Source organism: Ptiloglossa arizonensis, chromosome 2, assembly GCF_051014685.1.
Source record: "Ptiloglossa arizonensis isolate GNS036 chromosome 2, iyPtiAriz1_principal, whole genome shotgun sequence".
NCBI lineage: Eukaryota > Metazoa > Arthropoda > Insecta > Hymenoptera > Colletidae > Ptiloglossa > Ptiloglossa arizonensis.
Genome location: NC_135049.1, coordinates 19,338,951 through 19,365,921, shown reverse-complemented (window position 1 = coordinate 19,365,921; position 26,971 = coordinate 19,338,951). Strand labels below are relative to the sequence as shown.

The following is a 26,971-nucleotide window of genomic DNA, read 5'->3' as shown; positions in this document are numbered from 1 at the left end:
TACAATAAGACGATACACGAGACCAGAGATTTACAACGAACGGTAGTTAGGAACGAAAATTATAAAGAAATGGTTCAGATAATAGCTGTTGTGCAAGTTGGTGCATCTTGAATGAGACTTTGAATATTATTTAGAGAGATTTAAGATATTTAGAAGTAGTTGACAAATTGGAAATATTTTTTCAAATATTTTACGAATATTGTTGTGCAAGTAATGCATCTTGAATGAAACTTAAAATATTATTTAGAGAGATTTAAGATATTTAGAAGTAGTTGACAAATTGGAAATATTTTTTCAAATATTTTACGAACATTGTTATGCATCTTGAATGAAACTTAAAATATTCGAGAGATTTAAGATATTTAGAAATAGTTGACAAATTGGAGATATTTTTTCAAATATTTTACGAACATTGTCCGTAATTTTATATACAAAATGATGTTTTATGTCCAATAAATCAAAATAGAATAAGTTATGTATAAAAAAAGGCACCGATAACTTTGAAAAAAATGTTCTTTCTGTTACTATATTCGCTTATTCTATTTAGAAACTATACAATTCTGTCCTAAATATCAATTACCATAAACAACGGAGCTATTTGTGTATCGCCATTTAAATGGTCTATCCTGTATAATTATTTAAGACGATCTTGGTTGACAATAATCTTGTTTAGATCCTCGGTACTTCGTCATCGATAAAAACATATCGAGTGTATATTAACTGTATAATACGTAAAGCTTATAAACTAAATACAAATACAAAATAAATGAATTACAATTTTTCGAACTGGAATCACTGGAATCACTGGATATTGATTGACGCAATTGAAGAGATAATATACTTAACATTGTTATAAACCGAGATGATAAAACAATACAGACGATAAAACTGAATTATTGATGGGATTATAAAAGCCACGGGTAACACGATACTAGAATAAAAAAAAATAAATGCCTCGAAGAAACCGATAATCTTTTGATGAACACAATTATTATACGTATTGACGTATCGTGCTGTGGCGAACAGATGCTGTATTAATTAAGAATAAAATATTTTGCACCACTAATATTCACGAATAAAAGAAGCCAAACGTTGTCGTGCAAAAAAACAAAAATTACCAAAACGTAGCGACCAACGTTTCTCAGCATCCCGTAACAGTTTCATAACACAGTATTTCGCGATGTACAAAATATCGGAGAAGAAATCCAAAAAAAAAAAAAAGAAAAAAAAAACTTCAAGTTTCTTTTCGTGAAATTGTATTGTAGTGAGCGATCGATGCGAGCGAAATTTAATAGTGCAAGAAGTAAAAGCGTATCGACGAATTTAGAAATCTTGTTTAGCAAAGAGTATAACGTTTAATTGCATTTCACGCATTAAGTGTACGAAAACGTTTAAAAATCGTTCACCGTAATGCAAACGATACGAAATTTAATATCCCGAAGGCTACATCGTTTATCTTGATATTTATTTTAAAAAATCTAATTTAGTTTTGGAAAAAGCAACGTAATGAAACATCGAAGGCAAACGTTGAACGAAAAATACACGGTAAGACGAAAAGTGAGTACAAGTACAGCGAAACCTCGATAAATGTAACCTCGATGAACGTAACCTCGATAAATGTAACCTCGATGATTGCACAAGATCTCGTTCGTTGCACTCTGTTCACGAGTGAAAGGGATAAGTCGCTTAGAAAGAAGTGAAGTTGGAAATGAAAGGGTGACCAGAACAGTGGTGCATTTAGAGCAAGTTTTGCATAATTTCTATTTATTAACGTGGAATCTCAGTATTCCTTTTCATCGGTTTGGTCACCTCGACAACTGCATAAATTTCAATATCTATTCAAACGATCGGGCTTACTCGCCTGCAATTAACGAGATTCTCTAATAAAAATAGAGTTAACGACCATCTCGAAAGAGAATTTAAAAGAGAAATCGGATCCTGAAAAGAGATCAATAATATCGCATAATTCGTTTGCAAATTAATGTGTTCCGGTGATGGAACCTGAACTAGGTTTTGTTTTCAAATTTATACGCGCAAAAAAGTGGCGAGTTGCAAAGCGAGAAAGGTCGAACATCAAAGTTAATTAACTCCAATACCGGCAAGATAATATTCCTTTTGTAAAAGTGAAGTGCACTTCGCAGACACAACGTCTCTATTCGACGTGTAATTGGACAGCAAAGCGATACGTTTAAAGTACCATTTGATCGAATATCGCGTTACACGAAACGTAACTAAATTAGCATCAAAAATAAATCAGTGCAAAGTGCAGGGTGCATCAATTTGCAATAATCGAAAAAAAAAGAAAGAAATGTCACGTGACGCTCCAAATTTCAAAACAATAGATAAGAAACTAAAAAAAGTAATTATATAATTATTAAGTTACATGTTACGTGGTGTAGGCTTTATTATTGTATTTGTACAAATATATTACTATTATCACTACTACTACCAATTATCAAGTTCAGTGACTTTAGAAATGAATCTTCGTTATATTTCTCCTTCAATGTTTTATCAAGTATCGAATAATTGGCGATATTGTATCTGAAAACTCACGTACGCTGAACGTGCTACGACAGACTTTGCACACTGGGTACAAATTTGAAATAGCATAAGGTTTTCACGTGAGATGCCAGCGGTCGACCGCGTGTGCGGAAAACTTCCACACGTTGAATAATATATAAATTCCGAACGCCCATGGGCGTTCGTCGCACGCGATGCACCGATCGTATTCAGAGTCTATTGGTGTCGATATCGACGAAAGAAATAAATACAAAGATATTTTTAAACAGCGTTATCAATTCATAATTTCGTTATTGCACGAGTACGATAATATTTTACGGTTTCGTAATTCTTTCCACAAATCGTTCCTCTTCAATAGTATATATTCATCTTCTATAATACAATTTGTAGAATGTTTTTGAAGATGAACTAAAAAACAATGATATATATATATTTGACTCTTAAATCGATCGATCGTATCGTGTTTCACAATAATACCTATAAATAATATTCCCTCATTATTTTTAACTGAATTTTTGTTTCGACAACTGGACCGCAGTCGACCTCGACACTGGCTTTATCGACGAAGTGCGACATGTACGGAAATTTCATCGGTGGTAATTTTCGTCAAAAAATTAAAATTTGTCGGTAGATCGGCGAGGTTTTTCAGATAAAAATGAATTGAAATACGGCCTCGTTCGGACGATCTATAATCGCGTGGAAATTTGTTCAAAATTTGTTCAAAGTTTGTTCAAAATTTTTTCAAAATTTTTTCGAATAACGTATAATTATAAATAGTCCGAACGAGATAGTGCTTGGACTCATTTCACTCGGGAAACCCTCACAAATCCATTGACAAGGCTCTCATAAAGATATAACAATAAAGATAAAAATTTCACCGATAACTGCGATTTAGATATAAAGGTGAAAATTAGATCGATGAAGGAGGAAGATCACCGTGTTATACAAGGGGAGATCTCGGTGTTATACGAAGGCAGATCATCGTGTTATACAAGGGCAGATCTCCGTGTTATACGAAGTCAATTCACGGTGTTATACGAGATCAGATCCCCGTGTTATACGAAGTCAATTCACAATGTTATACGAGGGCAATTCACGGTGTTATACGAAGTCAGATCCCCGTATTATAAAAGAGCAGATCTCCGTGCTATACGAAGGCAATTCTCGGTGTTATACGAGACCAGATCCCCCTGTTATACAAAAGCAGATCATCGTGTTGTACGAAGTCAATTCACGGTGTTATACGGGGGCAGATCTCCGTGTTATACGAAGTCAATTCACGGTGTTATACGAGATCAGATCCCCGTGTTATACGAAGTCAATTCACGGTGTTATACGAGGGCAGATCACCGTGTTATACGAAGGCAATTCACGGTGTTATACGAAGTCAGATCCCCGTATTATAAAAGAGCAGATCTCCGTGTTATACGAAGGCAATTCTCGGTGTTATACGAGACCAGATCCCCCTGTTATACAAAAGCAGATCATCGTGTTCTACGAAGACAATTCACGGTGTTGTACGAGGGCAGATAATCGTATTATACGAAGGTAATTCACGGTGTTATACGAGGGCAGGTCTCCGTATCATATAACATCAAAACCCCGCATTACGCATAGGCAAGTCACGGTATCGTACGAATGGAATTCACCGACTCGTAAGAAACCGTGTATTACGAATTCGCGTTAAACGATGATCGATCGTATCGCGTTACTTTATTCCTAATAGTCTCCGTTGCAATCACGTTGCAAGTGTGTTATACCATCGTATGAGTATTATCCGCGAATCGAAGCTACACCGTCTTTCCTCCTCGAGCACAAGAACGAAAGAGCAAAGGTGTTGCGTACGAAAGAATTCGCGCGACTTCCACGCCGTCGGATAAAGAATCGCAACAACAACTGAAACTCTTACAAAATTCCAAGTATTTCGTCAGACTTCCACTCGTGAAAAGAATTGTGCAAACGTAACCAGCCGTTTAAAGGTCGCGACGTTTCTACGACGCGACTTCCTTAATCAAACCATAATTATTGCCGTATACTTAATTCGGTGACAGATATCACGGGCGTAAGTGAGTATATCGTCGTACGAGGATTTGCGTCTCGGATCGTCGTGGAATTCGCTCGTTGACGAGCACGGGATCGCAAAATGGTCGCGCGATTTCAAATCGTCGATTTTTACGCGCGAAATTACTAAAACGACGATTATCACTCGTGGATGTTTAGACTCGATCGGGCACGGTTTACCGGAAGTACAATATAGTACGGTAAAGGTAAATTCGAAGAACACGGGTACCTTGATAACTATCTATCGTTTCTGTTGGAATATTATGTGGAGTAATGTATTATTTAATCCGGATACTCGTAACGATTTAATTTCTACGCTAACGTAACGTACGATGATGCTCGACAAGAGACAGAGGATATTTTAAAATACGCGTGCAAAGTACGCAGTACGTGCTTATAGTGTACAAATTGGTAACGATGTGATTATTAATTTACACAAATTTCTACACTATCGTAGTGCGATAATCACACGGTAAAATTTTTAACAAAAAAAAATAGTCAGGTAAAATTTTTAACAAAAACAAAAAATAGGTAAAATTTTTAACAAAAGAAAAGTTAGATAAAATTTTTAACAAAAAAAGTCGGATAAAATTTAAAAAAGGTCAGGTAAAATTTTTAACAAAAAAGTCAGGTAAATTTTTAATAAAAAAGGTCAGGCAAAATTTAAAAAAAAAGTCAGGCAAAAATTTAAAAAAAGGTCAGGTAAAATTTTTAACAAAAAAAAAATAGAAAGAAAGAAGAATAAGATAAATGGGTGACAGTTCGACAACAACGAATTGCAAATGTGGTTGTTGACTTACACGGGCCCCTATGGATCGTGATACGAGCTTCGTAGAACGAGTTAGGTCGTTTCGAAGTACTCGGAAGAAAAATGCGACCTCTGCAACGACTGTTCGACCGATGAAATTCTATTAGGCTCGATCGTCGGCGGTAATTGGCCACTGTGAATTATTGCCGATCGTCGAGGAACTATTTTCGTTATTATCAGGGGGGTACGTGTAAGTTTAAAGGTCGTGTTGTCGCGCGCAGGGGGTCTCGATAAACTTACTGACTCCTCATCGCGGAAAATTTCATCGCGTTCGATATACCCGATCAATATTGCAACACGTCGTTAATCTCTTTAACTCGCGAGCGTAGCTGACGAGTTTTTACAAATCCTTACCGACCTTTACCCGCATCCTTGGTGAATTTTTTTTTTTTTCTTAAACACCAGATATTACGCACCTTTAAAAGAGAAATCTAGGAAAACAGATTGGATCGGTATCGGTTCGCGAGATTTAAAGCGTTGTTTAAAAATAAAAACAGACACGATTATTCGTCCGAGAAGGGAGGAAAAAGAGAGAATGAAGAAAAAAAAAAAAAATGAATCAACGCTACGGTTTTGCAACTTTCACGATAATTCATTAAAATTCATTAGGATCCTAAGGCTGCACCGATATCGATCAACACGAACAAGAAAATCCCCCGAAGAACTTGTTTCCTGACTTTTTATTAACGTTTCGGATGCACCGCTACCGGGAACATTGCGTCACAATTCTTTGGCGTAGTGTAATTGCAATACAGTGTACATTTGTCATGTTGATAATCTCGTACGGAATATTACATAATGTATTATGTACCCGTGTGTAAGTAAATTGCAACGTTTACCGCCATTTGAATAGCGTGTTCGATAGGATACGTCTCTCGTGTTTTGAAACGAGTGCCGAACGGATTGTTTCGTTGAAAAATCGCGATAACGTAATTATTAATACTCTGCTTTCAATTTCGCGAAATAAACCTCCCGCGGAGTTTCGTAATACCGAAAGTTGAACGTTTCGCGTGCCAAATCGCTGCAATTGTTTACGGAATGTTACGTATTACATTTTTCTTTTTTTTTTTTGTTTTTGCAAATTCCATCGAAGCGAATTTAGTTTCGTAACGTGAGTACGTACCGTTGTAAAAGAATGGAAAATCGGTGTACGAATAAATTGAAAATTTGGAGATTCGAGAAATTTAATTAAAACGAATTTAATACTATCGAGCGAGATACTGTCGTTTCTTGGAAACCTTCTTTTATCTCCATCTAGCAGCAACGTTGGAAATTGTACGTGATTGTAGATAATGAAGAACACTGCTGTACGGATCGCGGATAAAAAATGACGGTGAGAAATTCGGCGGGAAGTTTCAAAAATTACAATTCGTCGAATTATTAAATGTCCAAGAGAACGTAAACAGAAATTAAAAAATTACGAAATACCGATACAATTAGATATTAGATTCGTAATTGCGAACGATTCACAGGGCGTTATGTTTAAACGATGTGAATTTTATGAAACGTAGAACTCTTGCAGAATTGGTAGAAAAACACAATCTGTGAAACACAGATGTAAGATGGAATCTCTTTTAAGATTGCACGTACTTTTTTTTGGCAATGGTAAAACAACGTAATCTTACGTTTGAGTTATCGAAGTCGAATCTATTCTTTTCAAAACGATAAGATAAAAAAATTTGACTATCTAACTTGATGTTAATCATTATTCTATGTTTACAGACAGTAAATATATCGCAGATTTTGTTGAATTCTTAATAATTAGATAATTATTAATTGGATGTTTTTTGTGAAAGTATACTAAAATGATAAGAGAGCGCTTGAAGTAATTTTATTAATGAAAATTATTATAGAATATTGATATTCGCCATCGTATCACGGTGAAAGCATTATTTACGGATTGGGGATATTTTTTCGATAAAAATGAGTCCAAACACGACCTCAATTGTTTATTTTTAATTATACGTTACTCTGAATCGTTCGTGAAAATTTATCAATTAGACACAATTAAAATTAGTTCAAAGAAGGTTGTGTTTGGACTCGTTTTCATCGAGAAAACATTGTCAAACTATTGGTAATACTCTCGGAAAAATAATTTTCAGTATCAAAAATATAAACTTTCATTTTGCCGAACTTTCGATCATTGACCGTGTACAATACAATATTCTCGATCGATTCGTGTAATAAAATCCTGTGTCGTACTCGTTAAAAGTCTCCGAGCGGACCCAATTTTGCGACTTTAATCGAGGAGTTTCTGCATTCATCCGTAGCCACGTCTTAAACCCTGTCTTTGTTAGATCAACGATCGATAACGATCGGATACGTACGATTAAAACTGGATCTAGTATGACAACTCGTGACCGGTTTCTCAACAATCGATAAGCTTCCAAACCCCATTTCGAAATCGAGTTAACAACAAGAATAATGTTGCACGGTGGTCAGTGATCGATGTTATCCATTACTCCTTCCCATAGCGAGGTGAATCAACCCGGCGAGTCATACTCCAACCAGCTAGAATTTTTCACCAGCAGCTGACGGAGAAACAACCTACATTGATCAATATAAAGAATCGTATATCGTGTTTCGCGGCAACACACTACCACACGTCTCGTGTTTGAGTACGAAATTCTATCGCATCAACCGTAGCCTGTAGAGCGAACAAGCTACGGAAAATGCATCGTCAGAATTCGAATTTAATAAGAACGATGAACAATTCGGTGAACGAAGATGGTTAACATTTTCCAAGCGAACGAAAGTCTTTTCTTGATTTTGAAATAACGACGACGTACCATTGGAAATTGGACCGCAAAAGGTCAAAGGAAAAAAAGAAAAAATACTATTATATAGAAAAACAATTTCTCTTTCACTGTACCTAGGCCGTTCTATAAACAAACGTATCGTTTTACTCATCTCCATGGAAATTAAATTAAAAGTACTCTTAATAGTCTTAGAGGACGCTTCGACGATCTCCCGACGGATAGTGTGAATCCGCCTTGAAGCGCGACCATGGCGCCGTAGAAAGGTACGACCGTAAGTGTAAAAAAAAAAATTAATGACGCATAGGCGTGCAACAGGTCACTCACTGGACACACGACGCAACGAGATACACTCGCAGCTGAACAAAGGAGAACCATTATCTAAGCGATTAGTGCACGCGCCGAACGCAAGACACCATTTGCAATCGACTGTGCAGAACGGAACACCGACTCGAGGCCGATTTCTCAGGAAGAAAGCTGATATCCACGTGGATCCAATTTTGTCCGTAGATCGAGTTCCTTGTCTCGCGGACTATGCATGTTTCACGACCTAATACAATAATAGAGCCACAAGTCGAGCCGAGCGACACGGTGCGTTGCGCGCACGCGTTCCACGTGCCCACTGCGCAACCAACTGCGCATTGTGCGAAACGACACTTCTCGCTGCGAACAGGAACGCTGATCGTTTAACGATACCATCGTTTACGATCATCGTATGTGCTTTAGATATCGCGTTCAAGGATCTTACGACCACGTTAGCCATTAATTTCGACATTGCGTAATACGATGAAAGTAACGATTTTACCGAAAAATGATTCAACGTAACGTAACTCAATGTAAATGTAACCCGACGCTAATCGTTAAAAGTACGGATATCTACCTCGATAAAAGACCCGGAATTATCTTCCGTCAGTGTCTATATTTTCCCGCGTGAATTTTACGGAATAACGAAAGTAAACGATTTTTATTATATTTTTGTAATGGTAATAAAAATGAATTGATAAGATTTTTCCGATCCAAACGGATACGATCGGATATTTTTAACTGTATTATGCTGCAATTATTTTTGAAAAACTCTGTCGATTACGTATAATTGAAAAAAGACTCATGAGTTGTATTCAGGCTCGATTATCATTGAGAGAATCTCAACATTGCGTCGAGACTCTTACGAAGATACGATAAAAAATATAAAATTTATAATTTTCATTAATGGATGACTTCTCTGGTTGCATTCAATCGAGCAGATTCGATCCAACTTCAAATAACAAGAGACTGCTCCATTACCAAGGGATCGACGCGTAATTTTCACTAATGAAAATTAGAATTTTTTTTTTCTTCCTTATATGTTGGTGAGAGTATTATTAATGGATCGACAATATTTTCTCAACGAAAATTAATCTAAACGCGGCTTCGTTCGGACTCGAATCCCTTTCGAAATGCTGTCAATCATACGTAATTAAAAATAATCCGAACAAAGTTGTGTTTGAACTCATTTTTATCGGGAAAATGTCGCATCGAGCTATTGGCAATATTCTCGTGAAGACAAAATGAAAAATACAAAAGCTGTTATTTTCCATTTGTTTTTAACCGATATGTAAACAACATCACTTAGTTGTTCCAGCTACGTGTATAATAACTCCTGGTCAATTTCAAGAACAAGATCGTCTACGCCGCGTTAAAAGTCTCCGAGCAAACCAATTTTGGAACTCTTATCGAGGAGTTTCCGTACAATAGACACAAATACAATAATCCTCGGGATAAAATTGCAACATTTAGAAGAAAATTACTGTATCGTGTGTTACACATACATCGACAGTGTATTTCTTTTATTTAACCGTTAAATTTTTTAAAATCTTTCTCTGTAACATCTACCTTGCATAACAAGCTTGCGCAAAAAAAAAAATTCGAAACGAAGAATCTACCTGGCTGACATTCACTCGACTCCACGAGATGTTCAGCTAAGAAACAATCAAAAACATACACTCTGACATTGCTACAAGATGTGTAGTCGTAAAACGTAACACGATCGTCTCATACGTGATAAAATGTCAGCCAGCGGCTAACAATACAAGCTTTGGGACTGCATAATATCCATGGGTACGGTTCAAGAAATTGCCCAGCACCGTGTACACATCACCGTTCGTAACGTTCCCTATTTTTGCAAAAACAAACGAACGATTATAATACAAGTTCGACATTTACAACGTAATGAACGCAATATTTCCTCTATCTATTATTCATAGTCCCGTTCTCCACGTCCAAAGTACAATAGTATAGATTGAAATCGCAAATGGCGATATATTTAACCTCGAAAATAAATCTACGTGCAACAAACGGAACATTTCGGAACATTTACCGAGGCAGTGAAACCTCATTGTGCACGATATTTGAATGATACACGCGTGCGAGTGAATTTACAATCTGTTGATTTTATCTAATGTACTTAACGGACACAATAAATATCACGAGACCAGATTTAATATCGAACAAAAATCGTTGTCAACAAACAGAGAAATACTCGAAATCGCTCCGTCACGCTGTCGTTAAAAAAAAAACAAATTACACACGTAATTCAATCGAATCGTGAATTGTTCCTATATAACGATCTCTCGAAATAAATTTAATGTCCGCTAAATATATACACATCGTTTCCCAACAGATCCAATCTCGAGAACGTACAATCCTTTTACTTAATTATTAAAACATCACGACTCGTTTCGTTGCACGCTTGCAAGCTTCGACGACTGTGTATACAGTATACGTGCATAAATAATATATAATAAATATTGTACGATCGTACAAGACTTCTCGTTTCTGAACACACACACAGGAACAATGTTGATACTGACATTTAACGATTCGATTTTTTAATTTAATTGTTCGAGTTCGGTTTCCAACTATTTACTTAAACGATTCGCAAAAAAATCGTTACTTAACGATTCAAATTGCGAACAGTTGAATTTTAACAATCCCTTGGAAATTATTCCGTCGAAAGGTACGGTGGTAAATGAAATACAAAAATATTCGAAAGACCATTCTGATACGTAAGGCGCACACGTCTATTGTATCTCGACGTAACGTTGCGTCATCGAGTCTAGAATTGTAAATCTCCAAAACGGCTCTAAAATTAGTGTGCCTAACAAATCCGTAGAAAACAAGTAGAAAACTCGCTTTTCCATTACAAGGTTCTTGTATATATATATATATATATATATATATATATATATATATATATTTTCTTTTTGTCGATAACGAGAGCAAATTTTAAAAATCCTTCATTTATTTTACAATTGTAATAATTGCGGTTAAAATTCAGGTGATAAGACACAGGTACACTAAAGTTTACTATGAAGCCACAAATATTTGCTAACATTGCCCGATAAATTTTTGTACAATAATTTCCTTTGTACCGTACTGGAATCGTGTAGAATTATTCTTGATAATATTTCTAAATTTTATACTTTTACGTGGTCATTACTGGTATCGATTTACATTCGTATATTATTATTATTTTTCTTTTTATCGTTACGTTGTTTTAAACAATTGGCACACATTGTTCTCCCGAAGAGGACCGACAACCAGAACGATGAAATAAATAAACGATAGAAATTTCCAATCTGCTCTCGTCATCGAGAAAATATTTTCGTTTGTCATTTAACGAGACATTGAGACAATGAATAATTATGTTGTTTAAATTTGTTACGTGTCATTCAGATACGAAATACTAACGTTAAAGAGTCCATGAATTATTCTTAATTTTAAAAAACAACGTAACGGAAATACAATGCAAATGCGTCACGAAAATAACGTTCGAGATACCTCTTTCAGTTGTTACTTTAGCAATGTTACCGACGATACGATTATGTACCCTTGTAACTTTAAATACGTTCACAGAATATACAAGGTCTCTTGAAAAAATTATATACACCATAAATTCTCCAAAAACTTTTCCATTTCGAGACAGTAAACGCTTTTTCTTTGCGAGAGTATTTTTAGAAATGTTTGCAACTTGATTAAAGGAATCGTTACAAATGATTTCCTATCGCAATAATATTTACGCATCGAAAGCTTGAAAACAGTCGAACGTGTTCAAAACTTCCTGTTGTATTTCTAATTCGGTCACGTGCAACGATAATTCGGTTTTTTAGTATCAACGTACTATCGATTGTAATTACTATCGTGAACTAAATCTTCCGGATGTCCCTCTCTCCGAAAAAACCAAAGAAATTAAATTAGAGGAACATGCCCACAAAAAAAAAGGAAACCAAAGTAGTTAAATTAGAGGAACGTGCCCACAAAAAAAAAAGAAACCAAAGTAGTTAAATTAGAGGAACGTGCAGGCCATACAATCGGTCCCCTCTGTTGATCCAACAATTGGTGTAATTGTTATTTAGAAATTCTCGAGCAGTTCAACTAAAATGGCCCGGAAGTCCATTGTGCATAAATCGTATTCCCAGTTGCTCTTGCAACACTGTTGGAAGTTCGTGTTCTAAAAAAATTCGTGTAATTTTTACCGTCGAATTTAAATGAAAGAGAAACTGACCGATAAGAGAATCTATAATTGCAGTCCACGCGTTGCACGAAAACTGATATCGGTGCAGAGATTCGTTAACAGCTTGTGGATTTTCCTACAATGTTGATTACGAAAATTTTCAATAGGAACTCGCGTCAAGTTTACCTCATCTGATATTTCGAAATTTGATACACCTAATACAGTGTTTCCCAACCCAAGTGTCGCGGTGATATTTTACATTTTTAGAATTTTATTACATACGTTGTAATTTTGTTCAAACAAGTGAATAACTTTTTTCAATTATATTCAGCACCGTTATATATTCGATACAATTGTTTCTTTAATAACGAATGTGTATGCACATAAAAATGCATCTGTTACGATTTTGAATATTTCTATTCTAAAATTTTAATATTTTTCTTTTCTCGTTAAATTCAAAGTGTGTTGTTAATTCAACGAGACTGAGAAACGCTATTCCAATGCATTGTTGCAAACACCAGTCGCAAAAAATTACCTGTGATTAACGATCTGCTGGTAGAAGTTCTTATACTCGTATACGTATAACACATTTTCTTGTAGAATTCCGTGCACATCTTCCCGAGAAACATTTCCCATTTCTAATGCAATTTGTCTTGCACCGAGTGTTGGATATTCTTCGATGCATCCAAGTGCATACTATATCTACTCTTTTATTCTAAGGGTTCGAGCGTATCTGTTCAGTCCTATGAACTATAGTAGACGAGACAATAGTAGGCTAGTTATTAACTGTAATAAATAATAAAGATCCAGTTTCTTTTCGTTAACGATGCATCGAATTAAATGCACATTCTTAACGAGCCATCGTCTTCACGGAAAAGATTCCCGATACAGAAGCTGAGCTTTTTAAGTTTCCGTTATCTCGTCCATACACGAAGTGAATATCTACGCGCTCGATAATGAAATAAGTTATCCTTAACACTGTCTAATACCTGTCCCTAACACCGATAACACTATCTTTACTAAGAGAAAGTGGAGTCAAACCGAACGGGTGGATAAAACGAAACACCGATGTGTTTCTCTTAGATAAGAGCTGCGAATGCGTTAAAATCACACGACGTACTTCTCTAAGTTGTACTTGTTACCATCAAATTGAACAGATTGTTATTAATCGAGAGCGTCTGAAAAATTTGCAGTGTCCGAGTTTCGATTTCGCGTTAACTTCAGCACCATTTTTTTTTAATCTTCCATTTAAATAATTCTTAACGGAAAGTACATCGTTTCGTTCTGTAACCTTTATTAATTTTTTTTGTAATTATTAAACGTTTACCAAAGTGTCTCATCTCGGGCAAAATATTATAGAACGCTTTAACACCAAGTAAGACGAGATACCTGTACAGATAGGGAAGCGTGTAATTTTCTTCTAAATATATTGGGTTGTTCGAAAAGTCATTTCGTTTTTTTTTTTTTTTTTTGATGATAATAATATGGACAATTTTTTTAAAGTGTACAAATATTTTATTAAATTATATATTCTCCATTTTGGAAAACGAAATTACTTTCCGAACGACCCAATAATTATTCGTTTGTAGAATAAAACTTGAATTACTATGGTAATTTCCAAGAAAATTAATTTCGTATAGAAAATTACGATGTACGTGATACGTATTTTATTTCTGGTAAATGTATATAATTATTTAATACGGATGTGTTGTTCGTGCATGCGATAAAGATTTCTATATTTTGATATGGTTTTAAATAGGTGTTCCCTATAAACGTTTAGATAGAAACTGATTTGATGATTTACTCTAATATAATATTTACTCGAAATAGAAAAAAATATCGACGGTTTTTGTAATTTTACGTGTGATACCTATTCGTGTAAAATTTCAAGGTAAATAAATAATATTTATATCTCGAAAAAGTAAAGTTTGTGAACCTATGTTTATACGACCTTGTTTTCAATCGTAAGAAGAGTGAAATATAATGTCAAAGTTTGACCGTCTATTTATGGAACACCCTGTATACAGGTGTTCTATGAGTAAAAATAAGAAAATTTCGTGTCGATTTCTCTTCATCTCAAACAATGCAATATTAATGTTTTATGTATTAATTGATATCTGTCCCTCCTGAATTTATTCATCTTTAAAAATAATGTTCGTCCAACAAATATTACTTTCACAAGTAACAATTATCTATACCATTGACTTCAAATGGTAAACACAATGCACATGCGTCGTAATTCAATATTTTTGTATTAAAATTTTTAATAAAGCGTCTATACAACCGTATTTATAGACCTTTTTCTCTTATTTCTACTTATAAAATATACTGGAACTAATTAACCACTAAATCTTGAAACACCCTATACGCGTATGGAAGACACTTGAATTACCATAATTACAGATCCCCGAGATGTTAACGAACTTACACAATTCGAATTATGAATGAAAATTGTTGAAAACTTGTATAAATATCAACTTCAAAATTTTCTATTTAATTTTCACGTAACTCCGTGCTATTACAGCGAATTACGGTACGCGATAGGTTATGAAAAAAATATCACGTTAACGGTCCCATAACTCGCAACGAAGACTACCATTTCGTCCGTGTTCGGTTTAGATGACTGATTCGATTGTGTTCCTCGGTCTATACGAAGTGAACTGTATCAAAAGTGAATGTACTTACATTTGTTGACGCCGTATGCGATGTCGCTAAATTGTACGTTGCGAAGGACGTTATGGGCAATAGCGCGGGAACTAGGAGCAAAATCCGGGTCGTCGATGTCGAACGATACGCTTTCCTCGAATTCCGTCATTGTGCTCTCCATGGTCTCGAAAATGTGTTGCGAGCCGATCTTCGGTACTTGATTGTTTCTGGAACTAAAATAAGTGACTTGTACTACCGTTCCAAGATAAAGAGACGTTCTCTAGAATGAGTAGCCCGTTAAGATCCCATTTAACGCTAGATTGTTAGAACGCGTTTATGCAAACATTCGGTAAAACGGTTATACCTAGAATTTTTGGGCTTCAAACGATAATTAAGGAATGTAGTAGTAATAATAATAATAATAACAGTACCAACAACGATAACGATTACAATGTAATTAACAATGATAACACAGGTGAATAAAAGTTCAATACTATTCTAACAATGGAAAGTACAACACTCGCATATTTTTTGCCCATAATTTTCCAATTGTAAACAATAATAATAATAATTGTAACAATAATAACGATAACAATGCACAATGATAATAATAATGTAATTATCAATAATAATGCAGATAAATAACGGTTGAATACTGTTTCAATAATGTAAAGATGAACAGTTACATATCACTTTGTCTGGGGACGAATTTATTCTATTCTATCAATTACGTAGTTTGTACTAATTACACTAGTCGAAGCAACTATTACAAGACGAGGATTAAACCACGTGTAAAGTGTACGATAGTGCACCCAAAAGTCCGCATAAACAGTAACGTACGCGATCACAGCACTCTCCATATATATTTATGACTACACTTTATATCCTACGTTTTTATGCATGCAATTGTATCATATAATAACAAGACGATGTCGTTTCGCATCACGATCTGGGAACTTGCATTATTAAGTGCAATTTCTTGGTTATTCTTAAATTAAATATCATTACGAGATCCATAAATCTGAATCTAATATCGTTACAATATATGTTCTAATAATCTGATTAATTTAACTCGACACAAATAGATTTTACATTTTTTTTAACTAAAAAATGATCCTGGTCGAGCATATATTTACATTCGTAATACGATAATTAAACTACAACCGATTTCGTAACGAACCATCTATTACACGACGCACGCAGCACGCCAGTATTTCGACGAAGTCGTGAAACATAAGAAATTTGTTTTTTTTTCGCGGGAATGGAAGTCCTATTCTTCGCGCACAATACCAAAGTAGCAAATTACACGAAATTATCTCGAAATTTCATGGCCGAGTTCGTCGCTACGCAGATCGTTTTGAAAGTGTAACAAAGACGACACGATGCCCGTGAACTGAAACAAACTGTGTACCTTTTCAGGCATTTACAATACGACTAGCTACAACAAGCCTAGCAGCAATGTTTACAAACATACCAATGATTTTGACGGTGTATATGCATTTAATAATTACACTGACCGATTCCCTTCGCAATCGCCTCACATTCCTTTATATTCTATTCACGAAGAGGTTCTTTCCAGAATTTCGTGGAACCGAAAAAAAAAGCACGAATGTACAGGGAGATAGAGAACAGGGAGAAAAAAACGGAAAAAAGCGACGAATTAACGTTCGCGTGTTGACGAACACGTGTCAGAGTTCATAAACACACGAAACTATTTTCTTTCGAAGGTTACCGATGCTATCGATGAACCCATGAGATAAAGTAGAACAACAGTATCAATTATGAATTATGTACATCAATCTGTTTCGTAACTACGTAACTCGATATGCATCGTGACACGGTCAACGGTCGTTTTCAAATTAAATGATATCGAAATGTCGCGGTACTCTTAAAACACAAATTGTATACAACCTGAATTAGTAGATCTAAAACTGCCTATTATGCATATAAGAAGATACAAAGATTTCACATCTAATCTTTCGAACTAGATCTTCAGTTTTCTTTAAAACCAACAACTATTTTCTGGTAATGAACAGAATTGAAATAGAACTAAATGTATCGGCTAATTATTGAGAGTTAATTAACATTAGCACTTTCAAATGTCTATGCTAATTAACGTGTTCAATGACACATGCAGGTACTAACAAATACTACGCATCACAGAAAATTGCTTGCGATAACCGCCATAACGAAAATACGAAAAAATGCTTAAGGTTAAAGACTTCGTGCGATCTCGTGTCAATTCATCGAAAGATATCTTATACTTGTAGTGTGATCGGTAAGATGGATAAATTCAAAACTGAACAAATGTTTACAAAAACACTTTGTAAAAATTGTTTTCGTTGTTAAATTAATTTTTGAATTCGGAAAAGTCTATCGAGTGTGATTATTATAAACTAAACACAAGAACATTAATTGTACAATACATGGATGTATATATTCTACGTATCACTAAAAAATGTTTTAAAAGTATTTGCTAACGAAATCTCGAAGGACTTGCCACAACAAGACCGTGTGATTTTGAATATTTATTTTTCGCACCTAACATAATACCGAATTCATAGAGTCAACATTATATTTTCATGTTAGTTTCATAAGCAAATAATATAATAAAAAGAATTACTAGACTGTTAATTTCGTTATCATATTTTTATTAAAGTAACTGAGCGCGTTAAAGCGTGTTTCAAATTATTAGAAAAAGATATTGATACTCGATCGTTGCTGCAAAAAATAATTAAAGCACTTGCTATAATAAACAATCCAAATTCATACCTGGTTTATAGTTCCTGTTGATTTGTCAAATATTTCACAATCCGTTGACACTAAATATTCGAATATTTTCGCGATAGGACGCGTATCTTTACAACCCGCACGTACCGGTGGCCGATGGTCGACTGACACTTACCACGCTATCACGTGGGAAATTTGTCACAGGCACTCGTGTAACTATTCGCGAAGAACATCAGTACCTTTTACCGACTGTCACTACGTTATTGAATGTCACATGTTATGAATCCTAATACTTATGACTTTCAAACACCTTTAATTTATTGCGATAAACGTTTTTGTGCTAGAAGTAATATAAAAACGAAGTATTAAATTACCGGTCCAAAAGAACAGTAATTCGCGGTCACAGGCATGCTTCCGACCCTTCCCCCTCTTCGCCCCGCTATAACTGATCTGAATTTATGATTTTCATGTACTCATGTACCTTGAATTTCTTAGAATTTACGATTCGCCCAAAAGGAATAAAAATAAAATACCAATTGGTATTGCTTTAATATCTTTCGAATAACATTAATTTATAATGATCATGACAAACAGTTTTAATATGTTTTCGATCCGTTTTGTACTTTCATGTATGTATAATGCTCGAAACATATTTTTCGATTGTTTATTGTATTATTGCATAATGAATAAGATCGAATTGTTCAAATCGAAAACGTTATATTAAAACTGCTTGAGATGATTATTACAAATAAATTTACTTTATATCTTGCAGGCAAACATTTTAATCTTTATTTTTTCAAATTACAAACAATAAGTACAGGAGAATATTTTTATTAGCGTAATCTTTAGTTATTTGATAATTATTCTTAATAAGTATCATGAATTGAGATGCACACTGTTAAGAATTTATAATTTAAAAAGAATTGAATAAAATAGATAATTACCAAACGTAAATCGGGTTTAATAAAAAATCAAATTTAAAATAAATACATCAAATAAGTATACAAAATTATTTATATTTAAAAATATTTCCCATATATAATGATATATGATTACCAATTAATTAAAATTACACAATAATTATCACCACACTTTGAAACAAAGTTTTTAAGAATAATAAAAGTATATTACAGGAATTACAAAATGTTTTAGACGCTTTTCGTAATTATATCAATATAGTATGCATAGCTCAGAATAGATGTATAGAATTAAATAGTAAATAAAATTTGCAAAAATAAAATTAGAGAAAATTAACTTGCTAATTTGTTGTTTAAAATTGGATACATGCATATACGTTTATACGGTTTATACAAGGGATTCCTATAATTTAACAAGGCGGTTGTAAAATTATACAATATTTATACATCTTATACATTTCTAAAATGTATCCGAAATTGAATGCAATATATCATATCGTCCTACATGATTATATCATACACGCCCTACATAATTAAAAATAAAATTTTTAATTATCGTCAAATACATTAAAATTTGGCATGCCAAGTACTGTGTCCATGTACTATATAGCAAAGTATTATCGTTAATTTTTAATTTAATATATGTTTATCACAGCTTCATTAAAACATTGATCCAAATCCTGTATAGAATGCAAATAATTAGCACGATATTTCTTCATATAATCATTGCAATTTATACGTATACTTACTTGGATTTAGAGGTGGACGTAATCTATACATATCTGCAGGAATAAATCGTGGTGCAAATGGTCGTAACGGTCCCATCATAGGATGTCTATTACTTCCAAGGGGGCCTTGTCCACGAATTGGAACTAACGGTCCAACCATTATAGGTCTTGGAGGAAAATTCTGAATAAATAATAGATGAGTATTACATTCAATGAAACATTAAATTTGGTAAATAAATATGATACTTACTCCATAATAAATAGGAACAGGAATTTGTTCAATGTAGTGTTGTGGTGGTACCCTTTGTTCTCTGGATCTATCTCTATCCCTTCTCTCCCGAGATCTTCCTCTGGACCTTTCTCGACATTCTCGATAAGATCTCTCATCTCTAAATGATTTATTATGTCAATAATATTTTTTAAATTTAGTTTATAAGTGATGATATTTAAAAAGTTGAGTAGTATACCTATGATGAGAATCTCTATCCCATCTTTTTTGCTCTCTCTCCCTCGAATGATCATGGCGACGACTTCTTTCCCGGGAACGTTTTTCTTCTACGTTATGTGACTGCGTATGTCGCCTATCTTTGCCTTTATATTCTCTACTCTTGCCCCTACTACGATCTCTTTCCCTAAATAAATAATGTAATAATCTGATGAATTCAAATTGACAAAATATAAAGAGTATGCAAATATACGAAATCACAAGTTACTTTTACCTATCGCTTTTATAATTTCCTCTATCATGTCGCGAGCTTTCATGCCTGTAAGAGAGTAACAAGTTAACAAAGAATTACAGTTTTTAACTACTTTTGAAATTTTATATTAACAAATTCAATGTAGTAACTAAGCTTATTATATTTATGCTTAATCTAATTTAAACATAATGCAATACTTCGTGCGAAATTCATATTTTTTGTCTATATCCATATTACTTTTATTAACTGTATGTCATTTCTTGGAAATGCTGAAAATTTATTTAATATCTGTGCAAAACTTTATCAATTGCTTTTGCAATTTATGGAAACTAATTATATACATTAAAGAATAAGTAAGGAAAAATATAATTATAATGTAAATTAAATTTTTATATACATATTATATATAAGAAATTCAGATTTATGTTTGTGATAATTGTTTAATTTCACAATACTATATAAGAAATCATTTAATTCTCACATCGTACAATTGTATAATTTCACCTTCCGAACCTCTTTATAGTATCAATTCAATATGTTATTGGATTCGATTCAATATTCAATTCAAATTGTTATCTATAATTAGTGAACAAGATTGTGATACTCTTTATACACTGTATCCTTAAAACACATATTGAATGTACTCTTATTTGAACTGTAATAAAAGTTATAAGTAACAGAACAATAAGAATTATGAGTTACATAGTTGTAGAAAGAAAAGTTTTGATGCAAAAAAAAGTAAGTGAGGTGATTTTTAGAACAATGCACATCACAAATTGTGTTATACAATGATTAAAAAATAACTAAACTCAGACAATTCAATAAAATTGCTAAGGATTATGCAAAGAAAAAACATTAAGAACTTGTCAATCAGTTAGCAATACAGTGTATTATATATTATCCAGTGTATTATATATTATCCATTTTATTATGGTATACTCTTATTCGATTTAATTTTAATAGTTTAAATTACTTACCTTTTATTAGTGTTATCAAATTTTGTTTAAACAATACATTACCTGTACAAAGTAGCAGACTCAAAAATAAAATATGAAATACCAATTAAATATTTGAGTATAATAAAATAATTGAAATGAATATTTACGTTTGTATTGTTCATAAAAATCGCTACTAGAGATATTTTTAAAATTAATGCGGATAACATTAAAGCAATCCTTTTGTGGTTGCAGTATATACTATCAAAGTGAAAACAATAAACTTATTTATGTAATCTTTCAATTTTAACAATTTAAATACAATAAATATTACTGACAAAATTATACCCGTTATTTGCTAAAACTTAATTTTGTACTAATTTTAATTCACTCAAATTTATATGTAAAAAAATATATTGTATCTTTGCATTGTCCTTGAGAAAAATATATAAACTGATATACTAAAAGTTAAAGCAGAAGCAATGGTATTAGCATAAGCAAGCATTTGCATACAATCAAATATATTGCAAATTGTGTCCATGTCCCATCTGTTTGTCCTTTCTTCACATCTTTGCGAAGCATTAGTAAAGCTAGAACAGAAGAAACTGTAGTAACATAAAATAAAACATGCCTAAAACAGCAATCTAAAAGCACAATTCTGTCCATGACATTATAAAACAAAAAAAATTAGATATTATAAATGTATAAAACATTCAATGCATACAATATCAAAGCACATCCATTATACACCCAATATGTTTTAATATTTTCTAAATTTTGTATGTATTTTCCTTTTAACACCTACTCATGTACTAATATACTTACGAATCATATAAAATGATATTACAATAAAATGTGTAATCATATACTATCTTTTCACGAACTTTGATCACATCAATTAAAAATGATCAAATATGCATACTCGTATAAATATAATAGCAATACTCAGCATAATTTTATATACATAGTCTAATTTATGAACGAATAGGTCTTCTAAAAGATAAACTTATTTCTGCATTAATATTTATGCCATTTGTTCATAAATTAGCTATGTACTAATAACCATATCCATATTATCTGTAAAATCTTATTATACAAAAAAATGAAAATTCGAGGTACAGTTATTTATTACTAATCGTAACAACTTTGCTCTTTTGCAAAGTATTACTGCCAATACAGGCACAAACCTGGAATGACGAGACAATGTACGTTGGGGACTGTGACTTCGGGTTCTTGCAGGATTTAAAGATGCTGCATGCTTTTTAAATGTTTCCGACTTTTTTTCTAAAAATAAAATATTATATTCTTGCAAAATAGAAGTAATATTCTTGTATAAATGAGATATTAAAAAAATAATACAATTTAAAGAAAAATGAATGATTTTTTATTTTGTTCAAAGTATTTTCTGTAAATTAATATAAAAGTGAACATCTATATACATATATATTCTATCAACAAATATTGAAATTTATTAATTCAAAATAATAAACTTACCTAAAGTTTCATTATTTACAGTTACAACTGTACGATGTTCCTCAATTTCCTCGGTCACAGGTGTTCCTTTTATTTCTTCTCTTTCAAATATTGGTTTGGATCCTTCTCCTATAGTTAAATAAATGTTTTCATACAGAAAATGCTTAAAAAAAATATATATATAAAATAAGCATTTAAGCAATACTGGCAGATGTAACAGACCTTAAAAATGTTAATGTTACTAATATAAATTGGCAAGTTTTGAACAATTATTAGCCAATTCATTTTATTATAAATTTATTAACTAAATTAGTCTTTCCACAAAAATGATTGAAGACTGTTTCATATCATCAATTATTATCATAAACTTCTGACAACATTATTACTGATAAATGCAAGTCACATAAATTTATTTAAAACATTTAAACTTCCAAATAAGAATTATTCTTTGTAATTTACATATCTGCAATTACAAGTAAATGGCTTACAATTTTTTTAAGTGCCAGATACAATGTTTCAAAAGTGATTTATAAAATATTGTGATCAAAATTAATTTCTAAAATTAATAGTTTTACTCTGCTTTAAATTTGTATTATTTTCATGGAATTATTTAAATAAAAATCCTTCCATTTTAAATACTCTTTATGAACTAATAATTAATTAATATATTAATATCTTTGTACAAACCATACTGAATACTTTTTAATTTGGAAGGAACATATATTATGTTCTTCCTTAACAATTATTAATATATTTATACTTGTAACAATTACCAAATTTATATTTTGCAATTAAAATTAAAGATTTAAATTTAAAATATTTATATAAAAATTCGAAAATAAACAGTGATACATTTTAATGTAATTAAAAAATTTATTTGCAATATTCTTTAATCAAATTTAACTAAATAAAATTAATTTGTGTCTGATAAATTCATCATTCTATGATAAATTCTTCCAAGGTGTCCTGGATAGTATCTTCCAAGATGTTTACAAAATCTTCCATTTTGTTGATTCAAAACTTCATAACCCCGTACAATATTTTTATATTACATAGTTTGTAATGTATACTGTATAAAACAATTAAATAAAATATACAAATGTTAAACAAATGCTCAAATTTAAACATTTAAAAAACACTTTCTTTCCAGCTCTACTTATTTATATAACATTTTGTAATACTATTATTAAATTACTCACAGTTACACTTACTGAATTTAATAGAACCAAGTAAATCATAATAATATAAACAATATAACTTAGTTTTACGTTTGAAGAATTCTAAGATTTAATATTTAATTTTGCCTCTTCCATGTAGTGTCATAAGACTTAATATTGAACTGTGCCACTTCCATTGTAGAATATTAAAATTTAAAACATCTTCACAGAAATTGAGTCCCTTAGTTGATCCCATTGTAGTGAATAAAGCATTTAAAAAATCAGCATATTTAAACATGCATGCATTCCCACACCAGTATGTAAAGAGAATGCACAAAACATGATGACATAAAAATTTGAAATTACAAATACTTTGCAATAAATTAATTTCTACTAAAAAATATTAATTTAATACAGCAGAAAGATAATTTGTGCAAGCTCATTAAAAAAAATAACTATTAAAGCAACAAGCAAAAAATGTGTTAAGCATAGCAATTTTAAAACACACAAAGTAAAAAATGTTGTGCTTACATATTGCACATTATGTGATCAATACAGCGATCCAACGTTGTATTCCCAATATTCTATATCCTGAATGAATTAAAAACAAGTATTAAATTCATGAATTAATTGTACAATTAAATGAATCCTTGACTATTATGAAAAATAAAATATCACGTCGAAGTCCATATCTTCATGGCCGTAGAAGTTGATAAAGAAAGTTGTCATTCTTCAAGTGTTGCATTTGGTGAAATGAAAATTTTTTAATTTTTCTTTAAATTGTTGAGTATGGAAGATATAAGAAAACTAAATAAATTTGAAAAAGTGATGAGTAAGGTATAATATAGAGCTATCATATTTATATTAAAAAACATATGCTGTTTTGAAACATGAATGAGCTCATCATGATTTGTAGAGAATCCCAGAAATAATCATCTTCCACGTTGAGTTTATTTCCTTCTATGGCACTTATGTATTGAATAACTAAAACCTGTTGAAAAATTATATTAAAAAACAACACATTACCCGCTCTTCTTTTGAGTACCACATCTTCAGGATTCACAATATCCCGGTGAAGTTCACTTGGAGTTGATTTTCCAGGAATATTTCTGTGAATATCTACTTTGATCTTGCGTAATTCTGTTGTACTAATTTTTGTGCCTTCAGGTCCTTTAAATAAGGGTGTTGTTCCTTCGGATGATTGTAGTCTACAGGATAAACCAAAAGTTGCTTTGATATTTGATTTAATGGATACATAACTTAGACTTGTTAACATTCAATGTTTTCTTCATAAATTAACTCATAAAGTTACACAGGATGGACCAATATACCAGTTTATATATTACAATAAAAAATGAGATATCAATAGATAATTATATTATTTTTTTCATTGAGTCATCTCCTTCTTTAGTGTATTAAATAGCGTTACTTTATATAAAAGGTTCTTAAATATTAAACATTTTTCTATTTTATTCATTCATATACTTATAATATTTAAGGCACTTAAGGATATTTCATTTAACTACAAATAATCAGAGGCTTTATGTGTCCTCTACACTTACTTTTCAGAAAGAACGGAAAGTTTTGGTGTACTAGATGTAAAACTTCTTCTATGTTGACTGTGTGGAGATTTGCTTCTACTTCTACTACAACTGTGATATGAGCAAACTTTTTTGGGAAGTGGTAAACCTAATTTATGAGCGCGTTGTATTTCAAATTCTAAAATCTTTTTTTCTTTCAATCTTTTGTGTTCTCGTTCTCGTTCTTGTTGAATTATCCAATTACGTCTAAGTTGTGATGTTTCTCCTGTTCTTGAGCGCAGAGCCGCATCATAATCTTCATTACGTGATGTCAATTTTTCATCAGAATGCGAGTGCCGGGATGTATGCCGTTTCATTTCTGTGATACATAATAGAGAAAAATTATATACGTACGTGTAAAACTGATCCAGTGAATCTCCTTTGAGGTTATACACATAGTGAAACTTAGATATGTTTGCACTTTATATTAAAATAGTATAAAATTACCTTGTTATTTTGACGAAAAATTTGGATAAATAAAGGTTAAAATAAACATGAAATAAAATCATATAAATCTGTATAACAAGTAGAAATACATCACTTATAAGTTCAAAAATAAACTCCACACGCGTTGCAATACACTATTGTACTGATTATGCCGTACCCGAATCACCGAGGTCTATACTAATGGAAGCGACCTCTCAAATTTAATGCAAGGTAGACTCTTACGGGGTAGGTAGATGTTCGCATTGGAATTATATGAGGGTTGTATTTCAACTGAAGAAAGCGAGAAAAATTCCATACCAACTAGAGTCTTACCTTTTCTAAAATTAAGGAGTATTAGGTCGGTATCATAAAGGATCGCATAACGGTTTTTCTGACCTGGCAATTCATAAAACTTTTCTAGTTAGGTCCCCTTAAATTCCAAATATATCTATTAAAACTAATTTTAAAGTCTATAAGGTATATTATGTTTCTAAGAAAAATATTGAATATTTTTTCAACGCTATAATGATCTGATGATTTCATATTTTGAATCTTACTAAAAAATATTTAAATTTAGAGTCACATTTGCTTTGTTATTCTGGGAGAGAAATTATTAGACCACCCTTCTCCATAATAATAAAGTATTATACTAAAATTATTAATAGCGAATAAGTAAAGACTAACACTTAATGAAAAAAAAATTTTTTATAATCTATGCGGTATTACGCACCGATAAACTATTAGTCAATCTGCCTGTGTATAGGTCCGCCCCTGATCACGAGTAAAAATTTCTTTCTTTTTTTAATAAATGAAACAATTCTGCTTCTTAATAATATATAGATTTTATTATTAATTTGTATGAAATTTGAATGGAATTATAGAATTTCGTCTAAAAATTCCCTGGACAAAAATAATGATATATATAGTTATATATAACATGTTGCATTATTTTTACAAATCAACTTATGATATAATTTAAACTGAACTATATACAATAATATATATATATATATATATAATATATATATATATATATATATATAT

At 32.1% G+C, this 26,971-nt stretch overlaps 2 protein-coding genes across 2 annotated transcripts in view; both read right to left on the bottom strand.

Annotated features, from left to right (window-relative positions):
* Positions 1–18,153, bottom strand: part of Pino (protein pinocchio) — a 108,288-nt gene extending 90,135 nt beyond the window's left edge. The window contains exons 1-2 of the mRNA XM_076304257.1: positions 18,056–18,153; positions 15,323–15,516 (exon numbers count right to left, since the gene is read on the bottom strand). Coding sequence (XP_076160372.1) covers positions 15,323–15,464 — 142 coding nt within the window. The 5' untranslated portion in view covers positions 15,465–15,516; positions 18,056–18,153. The remainder of the gene's footprint in view (positions 1–15,322; positions 15,517–18,055) is intronic.
* A 1,000-nt stretch (positions 18,154–19,153) lies between these two features.
* Positions 19,154–26,202, bottom strand: LOC143143228 (uncharacterized). The gene is made up of 10 exons (XM_076304255.1): positions 25,949–26,202; positions 25,484–25,820; positions 24,948–25,129; positions 22,786–22,893; positions 22,479–22,575; positions 20,378–20,422; positions 20,126–20,290; positions 19,909–20,047; positions 19,680–19,839; positions 19,154–19,610 (listed from the first exon to the last, which is right to left on the bottom strand). The coding sequence occupies exons 2-10, from the start codon at positions 25,816–25,818 to the stop codon at positions 19,591–19,593; spliced, it is 1,251 nt and encodes a 416-aa protein (XP_076160370.1). The 5' UTR covers positions 25,819–25,820; positions 25,949–26,202; the 3' UTR covers positions 19,154–19,590.
* Between the last annotated feature and the right edge of the window lie 769 nt (positions 26,203–26,971).

What these genes read in the sequence shown, in the direction of transcription:
- LOC143143228 (XM_076304255.1), bottom strand. Translation starts at nt 25,818, where the DNA reads ATGAAACGGCATACATCCCGGCACTCGCATTCTGATGAAAAATTGACA. An exon ending in CTTTCCGTTCTTTCTGAAAA is followed by an intron (nt 25,130 to 25,483) that starts GTAAGTGTAGAG and finishes TTTATCCTGTAG; the next exon opens with ACTACAATCATCCGAAGGAA. An exon ending in TGTAAATAATGAAACTTTAG is followed by an intron (nt 22,576 to 22,785) that starts GTAAGTTTATTA and finishes TTTTATTTTTAG; the next exon opens with AAAAAAAGTCGGAAACATTT.